The following is a 21,038-nucleotide window of genomic DNA, read 5'->3' on the forward strand; positions in this document are numbered from 1 at the left end:
AGAGAGAGAGAGAGAGAGAGAGCGAGCAGCATGCCATGCTGTGTGTGTGGAGGTCAGAAAGACAATTTTGTGGAGTCAGTCCTTCCTGCCTTTACCGTGAGTCCTGGGGACTGAACTCAAGTCACCAATCTCATACAGAAAGTGCTCTACCTGCTGAGCCATCTTGTCTACCCCAATTTCCTTTAAGAGATGAAGAAACAGATACACGCTCATTGACTTCTTGAAAACCTAGAGCTCCCTTTTGCCAATGGCCATATTTCTTCTTTCTTAGTCAGGGACCCTCAAGTCTGAGGCTATGTCTTACCTTGAAAGCTTGGAATAGTTCCAAGAGAGCTGAGGCTACCCCAACTTAGACTGAGGGGCCCTACCAAGACTATCACGTATGGGGCAAATAGCCACGTCTTTCTCCCTGAGACCCTGGAATGTCAGGAGGGACCAGATCGCCTTCCTGGTTCCTGGGCCTGTGGAGCCTTGTTTGAGGCCCTTCCCTGTTCCTGGGCTAGATTCTTCGGACTCCCCCCCAAGAATGAGCTCAGCTGCCTAATTGTGGTTAAAGATGGAAGATCACCCTAGCCTGGGGCTACAGCTCCAATACCACCTTTGTTTTGGAACAGAACAATGGACCACTAAGAGGTCATCCATGCTCAGGCTGGGCAGACACAGGAGGGGGCCTCAGGATACAGGGATGAATTACACAGGTCCAGCCCAAGCCTCAGGCCCGGTGGCTGGCTGTAACAGAGACAAATTACAAGGTTGGGGTTTTGGCTTGGACTTCAAGGAACAGAGGCTCAGGCTCCCTTCAGCCTGGCTATAAAGGGTAGCCCAGGGTCTCCATCTAGTCCAGACCCTGTTGCTTGACCTGAGGATAACATGGCTTCCACTACCAGCATCCGCCAGTTTTCAACTTCTGGCTCCGTTAAGGGCCTTTGTGCTCCTGGCATGGGATTCTCCCGGATGTCCTCTGTCCGTGTTGGGGGTGCCTGCCGGGCTCCCAGCCTCTTGGGAGGTGGAAGCTGTGGCAATATGTCGGTCACATCCTCCCGCTTCTCAGCAGGCTTAGGAGGCGGCTATGGTGGTGGTTACACTTGCAGCCTGGGTGGGGGCTTCGGCTCCAGTTTTGGTGTGTCGGATGCCCTCCTAGGGGGCAGCGAGAAGGAGACCATGCAGAACCTCAATGACCGGCTGGCCACCTACTTAGACAGGGTGCGTGCCCTGGAGGAGGCCAACGCTGACCTGGAAATGAAGATCCGTGAGTGGTACAAGAAGCAGGGCCCCGGACCGGCTCGTGACTACAGCCCCTACTTCAAGACCATAGAGGACCTGCGGAACAAGGTGGGAGCCTCTTACCTCCCTCCTGCTGTCTGCCCGTGGTCCATCCTCAGAGCGGAAGACCTCCCCATCATAGACTTCCACCATTTGGCCATTCACCCCTCCTTCTTTCACATCTCTGGAATAACCCTGTGTCTCTAGGGGTATCCTGGGTTGTGTGGTCTTTGGGAACTCTCCAAGAAGATTGAGGAGAATTTGTCTCTTCTCATGGAACTTATCTGGGGTGGGTGATAGAGGAAGGATGGGATAGCTTCAGGACATTGAAAGCAGTTGTGGGCATCGCAACTGTAGAGAATAGCCTGATAAAGGGACTGGGAGGTGGACAGTATCTGGCATGGATACTGCAACATTAGGCTAGGTGTGGTCATCTTCTTTTCTCTGGGGCTACTCTCCTGTAGCCTCACCCTTCTCCAGGTCAGCATCCTTGATGGATGGCACCTGTCTTTTATCCAGAATCTTGGTAATCCTTCAACACTTTAATGTTCAGTCTATGCCCTGTTTCTTGCGCTGACTTCAGAGTCTGTGTGTTCTCAGGGTGTGTTAGTTGTGGGTTTCTCTCTCTCTATGATGGCTCTTTGGGGGTCCGGTTTTCAACTCAGACTGGAAGCTAGCTTGACCGAGGTGGACCCTCTCTCTGCCCCTTACATACTTTCTTGATCTCTAAGAAAATGATTTTGGCATCTGTAAATGTGGCCACTCAGGTCTTAGCACAAACCTGCTCTGGGATGGTCTGGGCACTGAGCCCTATGGAAAGCAGAGGTTGAAGATCACTGAGAGACAGACTAGCCACAGACTGGTCCCAGGCAGCTGTGAGGCTGACCCAGGCTCTGGGGTAGAGAGCCAGCCCTACGGCGGTCTGGTGAGGGGCTTTGTCTGCTCCTGCCTGGGTCCTCCACCTGGCGTCAGGGGATTCCTGCAATCTCCTTTGGAAGCAGAGATCCTGGCTGTGCCAGATCAGATACCAGGTTTTGTTGGGGCAGCGGGGAACCCAGGGGAATCCTGGTGAGTCAGTGCTCGGCATTTTGGGGTTAGCCAACACTTTGCCATCATCCTCAGAGCCAAGTCCACCCCCTTCCCTGGATTCCCATTCCCTGACCTCAGTATTCTGGCTAGGCTTCCTGGGCACACTGCATATCAGGTACCTGGGGACACAGAAATGTCCAGGTCTCTGCAGGCTACAGATGGTGAGGCAGAAGAAGGGAAGAAACTTGACCCCTAGGTTCAGCATGCATGACCAAGTCACTGCATGGAAATTAGGGCATGGAGTAGGGTCTTGGAGAGGGCTGAGGTGGCCCTAGACATACGATGGTTCCCATGTCTATGGAACATCTTCCTCCTGGATCAGCCTGAAACCATAATAATTTCCACCCAGCTCCTGCTATGGGGTGAGCACTCCTCCCTTCCCCCAACCCCATTAACACTCTTGTTTGGGCCCAGCCTTGGGCATTTCCAACAATTATGGACTTCCTGTCTCTTCTTGGGCTCTGCCCTGGCTTTGAGAAGGGGCCTGGTCATAACCTCATCAATCAATTAATTAGTCACATAATTAGACAAATACACCCTGGGGGCTGACTGTGGGCCAGGCGCTGTGCCCAGGCCTGGGGAGTCCAAAGAGAACCAGACAGGTATGGTCTCGATCCATTTCCATGTTGTTCTGAGTCCAGTGGGGGAGCAACTAACACAAAATGTAGTGGAAACTGAGATAAGATTGTCCCAGAGATGGATATGGGCTATGAGGGAGACAGTGGGGAGATGAGGGGGGCAGGGAGACACAGTGACATGGTGGGGGGAGTTGGCAGGGCTTTCTAGAGCAGGTAGGGGTGAGCCTGGAGGTGAATTTAGTTGGGAATAAGGCCCAGGCAGCTTAGACCCCATGATGACAGATAGATGCCTGTTTCTCTATGTCACCGTGTTATGTCCCATTACTCTGTGAGTCCTTGGGGGGTCTTGGCAGTTGCTGAAACCACTGCTGGGTGTTCAGAGGATGACACCAAAGAGACATTCATCACCCCTCCTATGCAAGGCTGCATGCAATAGCAAGGTACAGCAGAGCCTTCTGGGGCTCTGTGGTGGGTACTTGCTCATGGAGTTCACCATCATCCACAGATCCTGGCAGCCACCATCGACAACGCCAGCATCGTGCTGCAGATCGACAACGCTCGCCTGGCGGCCGATGACTTCCGCACCAAGTGAGTCTGTGCCTATGGGCTGCCCCCAGGGAGCTGGTGGTGGGTTCCCACTCTGCACACAGCACAAGCACGGTGTGTGGACCATGCCCCCTACCTCCAACCCTGCAGGTATGAGACAGAGCTGAACCTGCGCATGAGCGTGGAGGCCGACATCAATGGCCTGCGCAGGGTGCTCGATGAGCTGACCCTGGCCAGAGCCGACCTGGAGATGCAGATCGAGAGCCTGAAGGAGGAGCTGGCCTATCTGAGGAAGAACCATGAGGAGGTGAGGCCAGCATAGGAGACATTTGAGAAGCCCGCTGTGGAGCTGGGTCCACAGAACTTCTGCAGGTTGAGTCTGTGTACTAGGTCCAGCCCTCATCACCAGTGCATTCCTGGCCTGGTGCTGACCCTCAGTGAACCTTGAGTGAAGTTTGGGGGGGGGGTGCAAAGGGTAGTTGGGAGGGGGCAGGGGATGTGGGGGGTGATCCTCCAGAGACTTCCTTCCGCTCATCCCTGCAGGCTTGGCTGATCGTGCAGGAACAGTTAGCTCACTAATGAGTGAATCAGGCTAACACGCAGTACTAATTATTATAATTAATTATAACAAGGCGCGTTTGCTCAACCTTACAACTGATCCACTACAGTTACTTCCACTGATACTGACAACACGGCTCTTGCCCTTCTCCTCTGGAAGCAAAGAAACAGAGGCTCAGAGAGTGTTAGAGACATACCTAGCGCTGCACAGTGACTTGACCTCGTGCCTGTCCTGTCTGACTTGTATCCATCCACACGAGGGTCTGACTCCATCTCTCCACAACTCCCCACCCCCCCTGACTCCCTTTTCTAGAGACTTCTGAATTTTATGTCCCCAGAGTGCAGTCCAAGGATGGAGGTCTAAGACCCCACTTGGGACTCAGGCACTGTGCCTTTGTGGCTTCCTTCCCAGCTCAGCACTGCCTGTCCTGGACTGGGGGAGCTTGACTCCCAGGTGCAGGACACCCAGACAGCGATTCCCTTAACTTTGCGGCTGAGTGCAGAACTGTCCCTTCCCACCAGACCAGCATTGCTTAATACAGTCTGGCTTGGACAGATGCCACCACAGGGTGTCTCACCCATGCTTACGCTCTTGGGTTGATGGCTAAGGGACAAGGCTAGGGGTCAGAAAGTAGGGTGAGGTTGCCTTTTCTTCCCTTCCCCCTCACCGGAATCTTCCTCTCATTTCACACAAATTCGAATGTAGGTGCTAGGTGTGCTTGTGTTAGAGTGTTTGTTAGGGGAAACTGATGGAATCCACAGCCGGAGGAGTACAGGGCCTGTCCTCCGTGTGGCAGCTTCACCCGGGAGTTGCTGGCCTGGCTGTCTACCTGCTTCCCTGAGATCCAGGGTCTTTTCCCAGAATGGCTTTGGGTGACCTCCTGCTGTCTGTCCTCTCTGCCCAGGAAATGAATGCCCTTCGTGGCCAGGTGGGCGGGGACGTCAGCGTGGAGATGGACGCTGCCCCCGGTGTGGACCTGAGCCGCATCCTGAACGAGATGCGGGATCAGTATGAGAAGATGGCGGAGAAGAACCGCAAGGATGCCGAGGAATGGTTCTTCACCAAGGTGGGTGGCCGTGTGCGGCAAGTGTGCTCACGTGTGGTTGTGGATGCTATCTGCCGGCATGGAAAACATTGGAAACCACTCAGAGCTGTACTCAGGCTTTAAGGTAACTGTGAGGCCTGGAGAAGCTCAGACACTCAAGGCTTTCCCTTGTGGCTATGGCTGTGGCCTGCGGAACTGATCCAGGCCACCCAACCTGGCTCAGGCTCCACCTATCACAGCTGTTCACTGCATGTGTTTGGATATGTAGCGGTGCTTTGGATAAACACCTACTGGATGAACATTGGTGGGGCCTGGGGGCAGTCACTAGCACACCAATAATCTCTGGTGCCTGCTTTGAGGTGCTGTAGTTCGGCAAGTGTCCCTTGCAGGTTCTAGATACATTGCATGTGTTCCTTGTGGGCAGAGAGGGGCTCTGGTTACAGGTGCTTATGAACTCCTCTGAGGCCAGGGAGGGGTAGTTCTGGAAGGATAGGGCTTAGGGACAGCTCTCATCCTCTGTTCCCCCTGAAAGCCTCCTTTAGTCTCTATGTTCACCCTGCCTTCCAGACGGAGGAGCTGAACCGAGAAGTGGCCACCAACACGGAGGCCCTGCAGAGCAGCCGGACAGAGATCACGGAGCTCCGCCGCTCTGTGCAGAACCTGGAGATTGAGCTGCAGTCTCAGCTCAGCATGGTGGGTCACTGTCCCTGTCCTGCCTGGTGCTTGTCACTTCTGTTGAGCCCTGCCACACAGAACCCCTACTTGGATGACCAGAAGCAACCTGTTTAGCCCACCCCATTAGTCTCTCTCTGCCCCAGTTCATTTAAGTCACACAGATGGGACCACGCTCCCTCCCAGGTGGGTGTCATCTTTGGGGAAGGGTTCCACTCTTGTCTCACGGTCAACCTGTCCCTTGGGCCACAGAAAGCATCACTGGAGAACAGCCTGGCAGAGACAGAGGCGCGCTATGGGGCCCAGCTGGCGCAGCTGCAGGGCCTCATTAGCAGTGTGGAACAGCAGCTGTGTGAGCTGCGTTGTGACATGGAAAGGCAGAATCATGAGTACCAGGTGCTGCTGGATGTGAAGACCCGACTGGAGCAGGAGATCGCCACCTACCGCCGTCTGTTGGAGGGCGAGGACGCCCAGTGAGTGGGGTCTAGGCACCTACCAGGCTGGGCTGGGTACTACCTTGTCCAAGGAATGTCACCAGTTCGATGTGAATGTGGAGGTGTGCAGGGGTGAAACGGATGGAAAAGGCGTGGGTCTGACCGTGAAGATTGTCATGGGTACCATCTGAAGCACATAGACTAGATCTTGTGGGCCGTGGGGAGCCATGGAGTGACATGAGGCAGAGAGATGGTCATCTAGATCTTTGGGGAATATTTGCTTTGGCTATGGAGGGAAACACGGGCCAGTGTGGAAGTGGGTGGGCAGAGGAGGCTGTGGAACAGGGAATCTGGCCAGCTAACAGAATCTCCAGTGCCAGGGGTGGTGTTGTGTAGACAGAAGAGAGGTCTTCCTAAAAACAGCAGGATGGGATGCCCATGTCTGTGTGTGTTCGAGTGCGTGTGTGTGTGGGCGTGCATATGAGAGAGAGAGAGAGAGAGAGAGAGAGAGAGAGAGAGAGAGCAAGAAAGCACATGGCTCACAGTTGCTATGCAATAAATGCCGAGGGACTATGCAAAGGAGTGGGTAACAATGACCCTGGGTTTCTGGTTTGGATGACTGATCTAGTGTGACCAGTGACATCATTAGCCAGGTCAAGGCAAGGTGCAGGACAAATGATACTTTGATTTGGAATTGGAAATGCTTAAAAAAGTCCATGGGGAGCCAAGAGTGTCCTGGGGTCTCCATGGGAAGCCAAGGGTGTCCTGGGGTCTCCATGCTTAGCCACAATTCTAGATTTTGCTTTCCAATAATGGTGAATTTTGTCTATAGTCAAACCAGTGTCTCTTGCTTTAAAGAAAGGAGTCTTATTGGGCCCTTCAGGATATGGAAAATCCACTTGTGCAGTGTCTCCTTGTAAATCATGCTTTAGTAGCCCACAACACAGGCACAAATGCCCTTGGCTATTTCTTTTTTTCCTTCCTGTTTCGAGGAGCCTATGGGATTTGATGCTTGGTTTGTGCTGTTCTCTGTGAACTCCTAGCTGTGATTTCACAATTTGTGGGATCTCTCTTACTCTTTTGGGGCCTCTTCAGCTGTTTATCCTTCCCAGAGGTGCTCCCAGGGTCTCCTTGCTTGTGACACCTCTGGGCTGACAGGTCCTCTTCTCCCTGCAGCCTGGCTACTCAATACTCCTCATCCCTGGCTTCGCAGCCCTCCCGAGAAGGTAAGAGTCTAATCCTGTCCTGCGTATGGGACATGGGGGGAGATTAGCAGTGCTACAGCCTAGCTGGTGGGTTGGTCTGGGGGGAGGGGCTCCTGCCTGACCCTCCCTGTGACCCCTCCTTTGTCATCTGTAGGTATGGTGACCAGCCGCCAGGTGCGCACCATTGTGGAGGAAGTCCAGGATGGTAAGGTGGTCTCCTCCAGAGAGCAGGTGCACCGCTCCACCCACTGAGGTCCCCGTCTGCATATGATAGCCCAGGCCCAGGACCTTAGGCTGCAGCTCCCTGCATCTACTGCCAAGCCTGAACTCCCATGAGCTAGCTGTTGCCTTCTGTGTTTGCTTTGTGCTGCCCCTTACAGAGAGGCCCTTTGGGTTGACCCCAGAAATTGCTAATAAAGCTTTGAAGAAGTCTGATCCTTGAATTCATCATTTGTCTGGTCATTGGCTCAGGCAGCGTGTGCTCAGCAGCTGGGGAGGGTTCACCTAAGCGTCTGGTATCGCTTGTCACCTGCCTGCTTGTTCTGCCCACTCCATGCAGGCTTGGGTTGTTTTGGAAGTTAAGATGGGAGGAGATGGAAGGATTGAGGGTGGAGGTGGGGAGCATCCTGTTTTCTAAGAATTTGCCTCTGGAGCTGGCTCCTGCTTGCTGGTCCCTGGGAGGGCCTGCAGGCTTTCTGGGTACCACACCTGTTAGAGAACACCTGTATTAAAACAAAGGGACAGGGGTCTGACTGGGAAAGGCAACTAACTTTCTTGGAGTGGTCGAGGACCTTGATGGATGAGGGGGTGGCAGCCTGGTAGTCTCAACCCAAGAAGCCAGACCGGCTCTACCTGGCACCCTGGGGGTGTGTGTGGGGTGGGGCGGCGGCGGTGTTTGTGAGTGTGGGGGGCGTCCTGTTTGCTTTGGTGGCTTGGCAGCTCCTGGGCTATTGGGGAAACCTCTCCCAGCTGCCGATGGGGGCTGTCTAGACCTGTCTGGGAGGAGGAACCCATTGGCAGTCTGAAACAAGACCTCATTCCGCCCAGCAGGCCTCCCAGGACCCTGGGACTGAGGGCTGGGCTTAGGATAGTGGGTGGGGCTAGGTGGAGCTAGGGGGTGGGGCCTGTGGCCCACCCTGGGGAATCATGCTGTGGTCTTTGTCTTGGGGAACCTGGCATGAATGGGGTGGGGTAAGAGTGTTAAGCGATATCTTTTTTTTCTTCCCTCTGGTTGGGATTTGAGCTGTTCTATCCTCTTAGGTCTATCAGGATACAGAAGAGGGTAAGGAACGTGAAAGGAAACAACTCATTCATGGTCCCTACAGACTCCCTTTCATAAGGGAGTCTCCTATACATAGCTCTGTTTCCCCCTGAACTTTAGCTGAGCTCCTATCTGCCCACCTGGTCCTGGAAGCTGTACTGTAGGAAGGAAGTAGAGAAAAATCTAGAAGGGAAGTCTGGGCTTCCTAAGGGACTCAGGGATGGGGACAGTTTCAGAAAACTGGCAAGAATGGGCCTCATCCCAGGATGTGTGCCTGGGTGTTGGGACTGCTCAGAGGGGTGATTCCTGGGTCAGGGGTGTTGCAGCTAGTGACGAGCAAAAGGATGTGCTATGCCAGCCCACGGCTTGAGTGAACTGGGCCTGTTTGGACATCGCATTCTTTGCTAAGCTCTGATTTCCTGCCCGGGTTGGCAATTGGAGGCTTGAGGTAGTTTCTGTGTTGTGTGGTGGGCCTGGCGGGTATAGACCTAGTTCTCAAGTCAGGATGTGTACTTGGTCTTTCTGATTTCCCCAATCCCCAGATCCAGGCTTTTCACACGCGGGGAGTGGCACGATGGGAAGGAAAGACACCTCAGGTGTGTGGGGTGCCTAACTCCCTACCTCATTTCCCATCAAACTGGGGTGGCAGCTGCCTGGGAGGGCTGGGTAGAGGTGACGTCGCCAGCTCTTCTTGTCCGTATTAGGTCATGGGAAAGCGTAGCTGGAGGGCCTGCCTGAATCACAGGTGACAGGCTTGAGACCAGAGACAGACAGACTGACACACGCACATGCACACACACACACACACACACACACACACACACACACACACACACACACGATCATGATACCCAGGACAGGGTTTGGTGAAATGAAGCAGAGCCCAGAGGTGGGAGGGGAGGGGGCCCATAGCCACCTGGGAGCTGGCGGGTGTCCAGGGGTGATGAAAGCCCAGGGGAATGGAAACAGCGGAGAGCCTGTTGTAATCGCTACGCCCACTGGCTGCCCTATAAAGGAAGCGGGCGAGCCCCAGCGCAGCACGCATCTTGGTGCCTCTCTTCCTCCCAAGCCCTCCAGCTCCACATCCGTTGCCCGCTGCCACCATGACCACCACCATCCGCCAGTTCACCTCCTCCAGCTCTATCAAGGGCTCCTCTGGCCTGGGTGGAGGTTCATCTCGGACCTCCTGCCGACTGTCTGGCAGCCTGGGTGCAGGCTCCTGCAGGCTGGGGTCAGCTAGTGGCCTGGGCAGTGCTCTTGGGAGCAACAGTTACTCCAGCTGCTACAGCTTTGGCACTGGCAGTGGTTATGGAGGCAACTTTGGGGGTGTCGATGGGCTGCTGGCTGGAGGGGAGAAAGCCACCATGCAGAACCTCAACGACCGCCTGGCCTCCTACCTGGACAAGGTGCGCGCCCTGGAAGAGGCCAACACTGAGCTGGAGGTGAAGATCCGAGATTGGTACCAGAAGCAGGCCCCGGGGCCAGCCAGAGACTACAGCGCTTATTACCATACCATTGAGGATCTGAAGAACAAGGTAGGATTGCTGGCGGGAGGGGCATCAACCACCCACTTCCTGCCCTCCAAGGCCTGGAGTCAACTGGGGCTGCCATAGGGTCTCTAGGCTCTAGTTTGACCCATCTCCCTTTGAAGGGGCAACTGGCTGGGCCAGGAACAAGCTGGCATTGTGAGGCTCCTTTGAGTGTCTGTTTCCTCCTGGAGCAGTCTTCGTGTCATTGATGCCTACCTAGACTGTGAGACATCATGGTCTAGGTGGAGGTGGAATCATGATCTAGGTGGAAAGCTGGTTTCATAGAGTGGAGCTAGATTTGTGAGTGTCCCAGGAAGAAGGGGTTTGGGTGATGGGTTCAGAGTGTGCCCCACAGCAATGCTAAGAGAGGAAGCAGGAGAGGGGTAGGGTAGTGGACTCCTGTGGGAAGGTTCTGGGGACTTTCTTTTCTGGTTTCCTTGGCATTTCCTTTTGTCTCTAAGGATATTCTAACATTATCTAACTCCTTCCACCTTCCAGCTTGAGGCCTCTTTAGCCCTCAGGCTGAGACTGGCACCAGGAGGGTCTGCATGAGCAGACAGCGCTAAGTTTCATCTCATTGAACTCCCTCCCATCAGCCCATCTCTGCCAACAAGGGCAACACTGCGTAGGGAGTGGCTGGCAGGAAAAGGGGTTTTCTCTGAAAGCAGTGACTCCCAGCCTCCAGCCAGGAAGCCTGGCTCAGAACGTGGACCTGGGTTGACCCATGGTAAACTCAATGACCTATTGCTTTGTCATTTCTCCAGATCCTTGTGGCCACCGTGGACAATGCCAGCATCCTGCTCCAGATTGACAATGCTCGTCTGGCAGCCGATGACTTCCGTACCAAGTGAGTCCCAGAGGGTTACAAGCTGAGGGGAATTCTGGGGCAACTTTCCTCACCCTATGACTTCTCAGAGGACAGGGGAGAGGGCCTTGGAGTTATGAGCTGAGCCCTTAGTTGGATGAGCAAAGACAGGCTCTTCTGAAGGTAGCTGGGGGAGGAGGAAGCAGAGGAGGAGTCAGGAAGCCAATGGGCATGGGGTCTTGTCTTGTTGTCACTGGGGTTAGGGTTGCAACTTGCTTCCATCCCACCCTCTGATCCTCTCTCAGTTGTTCTGGCTTTGGCAAAGGGAAGGCAGAGATGATACCAGGACAGAGACCTATGTGTTAGAGCATCCTGGCCTGAGGTCTCTGGTTTTTCATTGCAGGTTTGAGACAGAGCAGGCCCTGCGCATGAGCGTGGAGGCCGACATCAATGGCCTACGCCGGGTGCTGGATGAGCTGACCCTGGCCAGAGCCGACCTGGAGATGCAGATTGAGAATCTCAAGGAGGAGCTGGCCTACCTGAAGAAGAACCACGAGGAGGTGAGGAGGCAGGGTCAGCAGGTCAAAGAAGATGAGGAGTGGGTGGCAGAGCCCTGGGGTTACCTGCAGTGGAGGGCGTGGGCGAGAGGGCTTGTTGAGTTTAGTCATCCCATAGGGCTGCCCTTTTTCTTTAGAGTCTTCATTTCTGTGGTCCAGAGCTTCCACACATCCCTGCATCTTAGGGACCTGCTGGGCCTCAGAGAGGCCTTCCCTCCTCTCCCTGCCTCACTCACAGTGACAGAGGAAGAGGGAGATGCCCAAACCCTTGTTTTAGTTTCACCTCTTAAACTTGGACTGCACAAAGGCATTTGGAGATTGGAAGGGAAGGTTTTTTTGGGCAAAGGCCTAGAATCAGATGTCACTGGAGAACCCTCTGTGTAATGAGGGAGGCACAGTGTGAAGGTGGGCATCGAGTCCACACAGAGCAAACAAACAAACAAACAAACAAACAAACTATAGGAGGGTCAGAGGGAAGAGGCTGGGCAGATCTAAAGGTTTTTAGGAAGGGGCTTAGATCTGAATGTGGGCTAGGGAAGGCTTAGGTCTGTAGGGTCAACACTGGCCCCGAGGACCACATCTTCATCCCCTCTTCTCACAGGAGATGAATGCTCTGAGAGGCCAGGTGGGCGGCGAAATCAATGTGGAGATGGATGCCGCTCCCGGTGTGGACCTGAGCCGCATCCTGTCAGAGATGCGTGATCAGTACGAGAAGATGGCGGAGAAGAACCGCAAGGATGCCGAAGACTGGTTCTTCAGCAAGGTGAGAGCAGCTGCAATCCAGACAGGCCTCAGGGTCCTGAGCCCTGACAATAACCTGTCATCTTAGGGGTGCTCTACCTGGTCAAACTATGTGGACTCTATAGAGTCAGGATTGCCCATGGCATCAACAGAGCTGGTGTTAGCTAGGCAGTCATCTGGGGGATGAGTGGGAGGTGTCTTGTGGAATCAACACTGTGGGTAAAGACCCTGGGGATTTCCACCTTTCTTTAAGAAGCCAGGAATCAGCATCAGAGGCTGGGCTACATGTCCTGGCTGATTCTTAAAGTTTCTGTTCTATTGCCTGCTACTTGTAGAGATTAGCCATAACATTTCAATGAGTATGTTTCAAGCCTTGGGGAAGTAGGGAGCTTGGGGACAAGGCTGATCAAGGCTCAGGGGAGCTCAGGAAGGTGATTACAGCTAAGGGATAGAGTATGAATAGATCCAAGGTACCTGTCTGAGCTCTGGGTCATGGGAGCCATGGAGCGCCTGACTTCAGGAAGGGTCCAGGCTCATGCTTCCTGTCCTGTGTCCTGTTTGTAGACCGAGGAACTGAACCGCGAGGTGGCCACCAACAGCGAGCTGGTGCAGAGCAGCAAGAGCGAGATCTCCGAGCTTCGGCGCACCATGCAGGCCCTGGAGATCGAGCTGCAGTCCCAGCTCAGCATGGTAAGGATGCTGTTATGCACCCAGGGATGGATCCAGCACCTGGGAGGCAGCTTTGCCACTCTCACTGACTACCACCTGTCCTCCTGCAGAAAGCATCCCTGGAGGGCAGCCTGGCAGAGACAGAGAACCGCTACTGCGTGCAGCTGTCTCAGATCCAGGGGCTGATCGGCAGTGTGGAGGAGCAGCTGGCTCAGCTGCGCTGCGAGATGGAGCAGCAGAACCAGGAGTACAAGATCCTGCTGGATGTGAAGACAAGGCTGGAGCAGGAGATCGCTACCTACCGCCGTCTGCTGGAGGGAGAGGATGCCCAGTGAGTAGAGGCCTACAGGACTAGGGCGTTAGGGGCGAGGAAGGTACTCTCGGATTTCATCTAATCTCTCCAATTTTTATTTTTTTTTTCAGCCTGACTCAGTACAAGCCAAAAGAACGTAAGGATATTGGTAACTGAGGACTGGGGTAGAAGGATGCATGTGGCAGGAATTGCCTAGCAGATTGCTGGGCCAGGGTCCCTAAGGAGATTCAGGGTATGATGGCTAATCTTCAGTAAGCATAGGAGGAATGGACCTGTTAGGGCTTAGAATTGATGCTCAGAGGAAAGATCAAAGGAGAAAGATTGGTCTGATGAGGGCATGGAGAGAGGGCTGGTTACCATGGAGATGATGGTGTAAGGAGTAGACCTCATCTGAACTGGAGAGCCTCTTTGCTCACACTTCCCTATAGATGGGTCAGAGCAGTTTTGTCTCTGGGGATTTGAGCCTAGTGGGAGATAGGGTCATGGTCCCTGGCCTCCAGATCTCAGTCTTTATGGGGCTGGGTGAGACATGGTCCTAATTCTGGGGCTTCTAGTCAAATAGAGATGATGAGGAACTGGGCTTTTGTCTTGGGTATCTCTATGTGGTGGAGGAGATGGGAACATAGTCCAAGCACTGCAGACTGCAAAGGAGTGGCTATAGGACTTATTTCATTCAGCACTTGGTCTTCACTGAAGGACAAGGTGGGTTAGAACCAAATAGCCTGTTTAGGGGACCACAGCTCACACAGGGGTCGCAGCAGAATGCAGGGTTGGAAAGAAGGCAGGTGAGGGCAGGAGGGATATACATGAAGTGTGGTGTTGAGAGGTGAGCGAATACTTTGTAACATCCATCAGTAGAGGACCAGGGTGGGGGTGGGCCGGCTTCCATGCAGGGGACTGAGGGCGGAGAGTAGTTTTCTTCACCTGCTCACAGCCCGAGTGTCTGCTTCTCTTGCAGCTGTGACCACCCGCCAGGTGCGCACCATTGTGGAAGAAGTTCAGGATGGCAAGGTCATCTCATCCCGGGAACAGGTGCACCAGACCACCCGTTAAGGACTCAGCTCCTTCTGCCCAGTTCCCCGAGGCTGCAGAGAGGCAACTTCCCTCTCCGCTCCGGCATCAGTCTCCTGCTTCAGCCTCTTCCCAGCACTCCTATGCTTGATACCATTAAAGCTTGCTGACCTGAAGTGAACGGTGGCCTTTGTTCTGAATGCTGAAATAAATGACCATGGCGACAATAGGTGGACTGGTGTGTGTGTGTGTGTGTGTGTAGGGTACAGGGGAAGCATTCTGTGGATACCCATCATTACTCTTATAGATGAAGGTAATGGGTTAGCTTGTGTAAAGAGAGCTTAGCCTGTTTTGTATCCCCTGAAGACATCTCCCCCCTGATGGGGATGGGTGGTTCAGGCTAAACCAGTCTTGGATAAGAGTCAGCGCATCAGGGGTGGCCCTAGGTAGCCTTCTCTTGTCTTGTATGCAGTCCCATGACCTCAGGCAGTCACGAGGCTCTTCCTTCCGAGCAATCTCATTTCTCACCCATAAATGGATGGGAAGATCTCAAGTGCAGGAGCCTGATTCCCCAGGGGTGACTCATCCAGTCTCTGAGTCCTCCCTGAGAGAGGAGGTGGACCAGGTTGGGGAGAGGCCCGCAGGTAGAGCGGGTGGGTTGAGGTTCCCATGGGAGTCTCGTGAACCCACAAGAACGGCTTTCATGGTCCTAGTTTGGCGATGAGTGGGAGGCCCGTGCTTCTTGGAAAGGGCAGGTTCCTACTGGGGATGGGAGGGAGGAAGAATGGAATCTTTCTTTCAGTGTCTCCTCATGTGATCAGTCAGCTAACGATAGGGGTGATTTGGGGCCCTGTGTAGGGCCAGGACAGGGAGCAGTGGCCCTCTCCCTGATGGTTGGTACTCTTGATTCCTCTCTGGCGGGAAAGGTGAGGGAGGGAAACTGAGTCCTGAGGAAATAGAGGAGGGACAGTTCGTGCTCCAGCTGTGCCTAGGGATTTCTGGATGCCATGTGAGACTCATTCTGATAGCAGCTGTGAAGAACAGAGTCAGGGGCACCTACTTTTGAGTAAAATCTGGAAGTCACTGGGAAAGGCAGCTGCCTTCCTGGTTTTATCCAAGGACTGGAGGAGAGGGAGGTTGGGTAGAAGTATAAAGGGGGTCCTCTGTCTAAATTCACTACAGGGATTTGGGAATGGGGGGCACTTTTGAACCAGCACCTAGAGATACCTTCTCTCTCTCCCAGTGCCCAAGAGTGAGAGTGGAATCTAAGTGCAAAGGCACTGGAGGCGTCAGAACCCCAGAGGCCTGATGTGGTGGGAGCTTGAGGTCAGGGGAGGCCGCCAGGGGAGAGGGATGAGCCCCAGCCACTGGAGGGTGAGGACTGTGGGTGGGTCACAGGTTCTTCCTAGACCTTGGAGGACAGAGTTTACCATGAGAGGTGAGAGAGCAGTGGTGATGCTGATGTGGGGGTGTGAGTTCTTCCTTGGGCTGCAGCAGCATCAGTGGTGATGCTGATGTGGGGGTGTGAGTTCTTCCTTGGGCTGCAGCAGCATCAGCAGTGATGCTGATGTGGGGGTGTGAGTTCTTCCTTGGGTTGTAGCAGCATCCGAGGGACTCAAAGCTGTACCAGCTCTGCGTCATCAAGCTGGCGCCTCTCAGCTCCCTGCCAGCAGGTACACCTTGGATGGGGGCAAGAGAGAAGCTTGCTCCCCTAGCCCCTGATGTGCATCAAGTCATAACCGGAAGAACCAGCCTGGGCCAGGATGGCTCACTCTGGGGGAGGTGGGGGGAGGGCATGAGCTCATTTATCTGAACCACAGACTTAGGAAGCAGGGAGAATCTGGGGAGAGGTGCCGCATTGAGTGGATTGGGACACCAAGGCTCTGACAAACTGTGACTCAGCTATTCTCCCAAAGTGTGACATTATCAAGTTGGAGGTGGAGCAGGGGAAGGTGAGAGTGAAGCCCTACTCTGTTCTGGGAAGAGGCCATAGCTCCACCTCCTACCTCTCCTCAGCTGTTAGGCAGGGAAGGGCTTCCTCCATTCTGGAGACTGGGGATTTACTCTTACTGCCATTGGGAGGAGTCAGTGTTGGGAGGTGGTGGTGCGGGAGATACTCCTGGATTGTGGACCTCTCCTGAGTGAGTAGGTGATATGGGTTTGGTGTGTTCTGTGGGGGACCCCCCCTGGAAGGGCCCATGGCATGAGGTCAGACTGCCACACTGAGTCCTAGGGGACTGTGTAGAGAACCTTGGTGGCTTTGTCCCAGGACATCTTAGATACTGGGGATAAGCCTGGCTTGGGACTGAGTGTTGAGACTGTGGAGGGGTCACTGTTCATCTCTATGCAGTCTGCCCACACCACCAACTCCCCTTTCCTGTGACAGACACAGCCCCATGCCACCAGTAGTTGAGCCTGAGACTCTTCTTCCGTCACACCAGCTCCTGGTAAGATGGATGTGGTGAATAGCACTGTCTGCGGTACAGCATGTGCCCAGCACAGCACTGAATCTAGGGGAAGAAGGGACAGTGGCCTGCGAGGACTTGATGGACTTCAAACAAACGGTGGGCCTGACAATACAACCCTCATGCAGTGTGTGTCTCTTGGAGAGTTGAAGGGAACAGAGATACCAGAACTAGTGTGGTTCTGCCTCTAGGGACAGGGCAAGGCCATATCCCAGCTAGAGAAAGAGCCTTAGGCCTCCTCAAGGGCTCCTTGTTTGTGACTGGTGTGAGGGCCTGTGACAGCCTTGCTCTCAGTGGGGGACATCAGGCATGCAGGAGGGAGAGGACCGTGCATATACATAGGAAGGGCTTGACCTATGTGGATTCTTACTGATCCAGGACTAGTCACAGAACTGGGTCTGGAATGGATTATTTGTTCATTCCTGAGGATCTTGCTCTGTCTCCTTACATGGTGGTCTTCTACCAAGACCCAGACACACAGCACTGGAATTGTCCCTAACGAATTCTCTCACTAGCCTGGACATTTTGGAGGACCTCTCTGTCTTGTTCTTTGAGTCAGGGTCTGGCACATAGTGGGTGCTTTCTAGACCCCATTGAATAACTGCAGCGATGCTTAGTGGTCTAGCAGGCACTTGCTTTATTTTGTCTTTCCCCTCATGTGCCTGTGAGACAGCAGTATGATTTCCACAACCCAGAGAAGAAAACAGGTCCCCAGATACTGAGCAGCTCACCCCTGCCTGACTCCAGGTTGCTCTGTCATGGTGAACCACATATCCACCAGGGACCTCCCTGGACACCCCACCTCCCCCCATCTCATAGCTCTCAGAGCTGCCTCCTGCATCTCCAGCCTGGGAATCCCCTGGGGAGCTTGTAAAAGAGCCCCAAGACCAGGCTTGTCCTGGATAATGCTGAAGCAGGGGCTGGGGCAGGCAAGGAGTCTGTGTGGAGATTCTGATGATCCCATTGGATTTAAGAACCGCTGTGAGTTGAGGTGTGGCATTGGCCAAAGATATTTCCTGGCCAATTCAAACGTGACAGAGACATGACTTCATACCTGAGAAGGGGTGGGGCGAAGGGCAGAGATGGGGGAGGAGTTTATTGCCTGGAGATATGCCAGCTTGACTGGATCAGCGCCTGTTCCCTGTAGCTTAATGGTTCTGGTTCTGACAACTTTGGGACAAATATGCATCGCTAGCACACAGGAAGTATCCTCCACTTCTCTACTTTATTGCACTACCTGAAGCCCGGACACAACCTTGCTCTGCCAAGATCCTTCAGAGGGTCAGACTTCTCCTTTATAGTTAGGTCCCAGATGAGGTCACACTTCTTTAGTTGTTTCCTGTGGTGGATTTGGTCGGGGAGTCAAACACCACAGGACTTCATACCACCAGAATGCCTGTGATCCTGACTGTGGGTTTCTCTCCAGGGTCAAAAGACAGGTTGTCTCCTATCCCCTAACCTCTGAGAGTAGAGAGCAGTGTGTGTGTGTGTGTGTGTGTGTGTGTGTGTGTGTGTGTATGTGTGTATGTGTGTGTGCTATCTGTGGTGTTCGCTGAGCACTGCACTGTTCAGTCAGTCCAGGAAGACGACTCTAAGATCTTCTGGGCTAGGCCTTGGTATGGTCTTTAGATTCCTCCAGAATGGACACATTTGGTGTGTGTGTATATGTGTGTGTGTTGATATGAACCCTAGCTTCCCAATTGGAGCTGGGTTTGAGGCTCTGCCTCCTTTCATGCTGTTAAATCTTGGGCAGACATTTCACTTCCTGTAGTTGGGGTTTGGTAGCCTATGGTGAGCAAGATGACCATTTCCAATCCTAGGGAAGATGGATTTGGGTTTGGGCATGAATTCCTGGCCCATCCATCCATCAACAGACCGGTTCCATGTAGCACAATTAATTACTCAAATCGATCCTGGCAGCAGCAGCAGTGGCTCCATACCTTTCCCAATATTCTGGGTTCCTGAATGAAACACACCCACAGCCTTTTATATTTTGATAAGCCTTAAACAACTCAATGGCTGGGCTACTTCCTAACCTCCACGTGGCTAATCCACCTCCCTCTGATATTCCCAAGTCTGTGCTTACTAAAATCTATATTCCATCTTTGCAGCCCAGGACCCAGTCAGGCAGCCCTCTTGGGCCACTCTCCCCTGGCTTCTACATGGTGGCTATGCTCTCTCTCCCATACCTTCTCAGCCATGCTGTCTTTCCTGGCCTAGTAGTAGTTCTTCTTTCTTCCTTCTTCTGTCCATTGCCCAGGAATCCTAAAAGCTGTCTGTCTGCCAGCCCAGCCATTGTCTGCTGGCAACTTTATTTACCAATCAAAACCAACTGGGGTTCAGCGTCGCTCAGTGTCTTGTATGCAGATGTGCAAATTCTTGTGCAATTTTGGGTATCCAAATTAACATAATATAAGCAACATTAGACCAAACCCGTTTCCCCTTTTTGTCCAGTTAAAAAGACTCTCAGATATAAATTGAACACAATGAAAACTATTATGCAAATTGTAAAGTATGATATACACTTATAATGTCTAGTCTATCATATTTGGCAATTTAGATGAATTACTCTATCATCTATCCTAACTTAAAGATAACACAGAAGGAACATATGTGGGCCAGCTCAAGGCCCTGAAAGAGGACATAAAGATATTGGTGATGGTTGACTGCAGATGGGCTAGCTCAGGGCCTCCAAAACAGATATGAGACAGTGGGTGATTGTGGGCCCTGCTGTTTAGATTATATTAAAGAATTTTAAAGATAGTTTTCAGGATGGTGGTAGTGGTGCATGATTTTAATTCCAGCGCTTAGGAGGCAGAGGCAGAGGCAGAGGCAGAGGCAGAGGCAGAGGCAGAGGCAGAGGCAGAGGCAGAGGCAGAGGCAGAGGCAGAGGCAGAGGCAGAGGCAGAGGCAGAGGCAGAGGCAGAGGCAGAGGCAGAGGCAGAGGCAGAGGCAGAGGCAGAGGCAGAGGCAGAGGCAGAGGCAGAGGCAGATTGGTCTCTAAATTGGAGGCTAGCCTGATCTACAGAGTGAGTTCCAGGACAGCCAGGGTTACACAGAGAAATGTTATTTCGACAAATGGAACGAATCGGGAGGAAGAAAACCAAACAGAAAAAAATTAATATTCGGGAGCGCATGTGCTGAGGTCCATTGCTCTTTCCCCTCAGAAGCCTTTCACTTTTGGGGTGCTTAAACCCTTAAGCATATTCTTGGGTCTTATACTTTGACTTCTAAAAGATGAAATTCTGAGCAAAGTGGGCTTGTGAGAAAAAGCACACCCCTTTTCTAGACGTGTGTTCCCTGGGAGACGCACATGGCAGCAGATAACAGCAGGGAGGAGAGAATTGAAGCCCTGTGCCTGTCAGGGTAGAGGCCGCTGCTGCTAAACTCAGCATGTCTAATGTGTGTGCTCCTGCTTCCTTGCTCTGATCAAACCACTCAGTGCTTGATACACTAATACGTCCCATCTGAAGTCTTCTTTTCCTGGAGACGACTGCTGGGGTCAAGGCCAGAGGAGACTATAGACCACAGCAGAGTAGTTTAACTTCTATTTGAGTGATCAACAGCCCAAAATGATTGTGATAGCAATAAATACACTTTCCTGTCCCAGAATAACTTAGGCAAGACTCTTTGGGCTCCTGTCACCTCAAGAGAGGAACGTCAGAAAAAACGACAGAGTCAAGTGCCGTGGGTGTGGCCTCATGGGATCCAAGAGACTGCTTTTGGGCCCAGACTCCATCCTTGCTCTCAGGCTGAGGCTATGCCCATTGTGGTCAGAGCTCCTACCAAGCACTATGGGCAGGTCGGTGAGAATTGGGCTTACCTGGCTCCTGACTGCAAGGCATCATGGGAGCCTGGAGAGTTCTGGCTTCATGGCTAGAAGCTTAGTGGCACTGGTTGACTCCCACCACTCTCGTGTTCTTCCTCAGTCCTTGTCACCTACAAGGTTAATCCAAGGATCAAGAAATGATGTGAATTTGAGAGGGGCAGAGAGAGATGGTGAAGAGTCTGATGTTGCTGGAGCCTACTGAGCCTCTGTCACCTGTAGATTGGTGTTGGGAAGAACACCCACCGTGGGGCTGCTTCTGAGAAGTGTGTAGCAAGCATGACAGGTATTCCTTACCAGTGCAAAGCCCTGTGCACACTGGGTGAACAAAGCCACCACGCCCAGCTTGAGCAGTTCCTGGGCAAGATGGTTTCCACATGGGAACTCTGAGGCCCATGGAGGGGCAGAGTGGGGATAGGGCTGGTGACACACAAACAGTATTAGCAGCAGGATAGAATTCCCTCCTACTG

General features: G+C 53.2%; 2 protein-coding genes across 2 annotated transcripts; both read left to right on the plus strand.

Moving 5' to 3' along the window:
* Positions 1-870: 870 nt before the first annotated feature.
* Positions 871-7,643, plus strand: LOC110304137 (keratin, type I cytoskeletal 42). Its single transcript, XM_021175374.2, has 8 exons — positions 871-1,332; positions 3,436-3,518; positions 3,627-3,783; positions 4,940-5,101; positions 5,648-5,773; positions 6,005-6,225; positions 7,363-7,412; positions 7,546-7,643. Exons 1-8 carry the CDS (start codon positions 871-873, stop codon positions 7,641-7,643), a joined length of 1,359 nt encoding a protein of 452 aa, XP_021031033.1.
* Positions 7,644-9,683: 2,040 nt separating this feature from the next.
* Positions 9,684-14,484, plus strand: LOC110304138 (keratin, type I cytoskeletal 17). The gene is made up of 8 exons (XM_021175375.3): positions 9,684-10,187; positions 10,946-11,028; positions 11,390-11,546; positions 12,145-12,306; positions 12,849-12,974; positions 13,064-13,284; positions 13,377-13,402; positions 14,225-14,484. Exons 1-8 carry the CDS (start codon positions 9,756-9,758, stop codon positions 14,317-14,319), a joined length of 1,302 nt encoding a protein of 433 aa, XP_021031034.1. The 5' UTR covers positions 9,684-9,755; the 3' UTR covers positions 14,320-14,484.
* The last annotated feature ends 6,554 nt before the right edge of the window (positions 14,485-21,038 follow it).

The sequence above is a fragment of the Mus caroli genome, unplaced genomic scaffold (assembly GCF_978045245.1).
Source record: "Mus caroli unplaced genomic scaffold, Mus_caroli_1 scaffold_13, whole genome shotgun sequence".
NCBI classification, from domain to species: domain Eukaryota; kingdom Metazoa; phylum Chordata; class Mammalia; order Rodentia; family Muridae; genus Mus; species Mus caroli.

Bases quoted from the DNA above. Each gene is read 5' to 3' on its own strand.
- LOC110304137 (XM_021175374.2), top strand. From the start codon at position 871: ATGGCTTCCACTACCAGCATCCGCCAGTTTTCAACTTCTGGCTCCGTT. The intron at 3,519-3,626 runs GTGAGTCTGTGC...CCAACCCTGCAG, and splicing joins GCCGATGACTTCCGCACCAA to GTATGAGACAGAGCTGAACC. The intron at 6,226-7,362 runs GTGAGTGGGGTC...TTCTCCCTGCAG, and splicing joins TTGGAGGGCGAGGACGCCCA to CCTGGCTACTCAATACTCCT.
- LOC110304138 (XM_021175375.3), top strand. From the start codon at position 9,756: ATGACCACCACCATCCGCCAGTTCACCTCCTCCAGCTCTATCAAGGGC. The intron at 10,188-10,945 runs GTAGGATTGCTG...TCATTTCTCCAG, and splicing joins TTGAGGATCTGAAGAACAAG to ATCCTTGTGGCCACCGTGGA. The intron at 11,547-12,144 runs GTGAGGAGGCAG...CTCTTCTCACAG, and splicing joins TGAAGAAGAACCACGAGGAG to GAGATGAATGCTCTGAGAGG.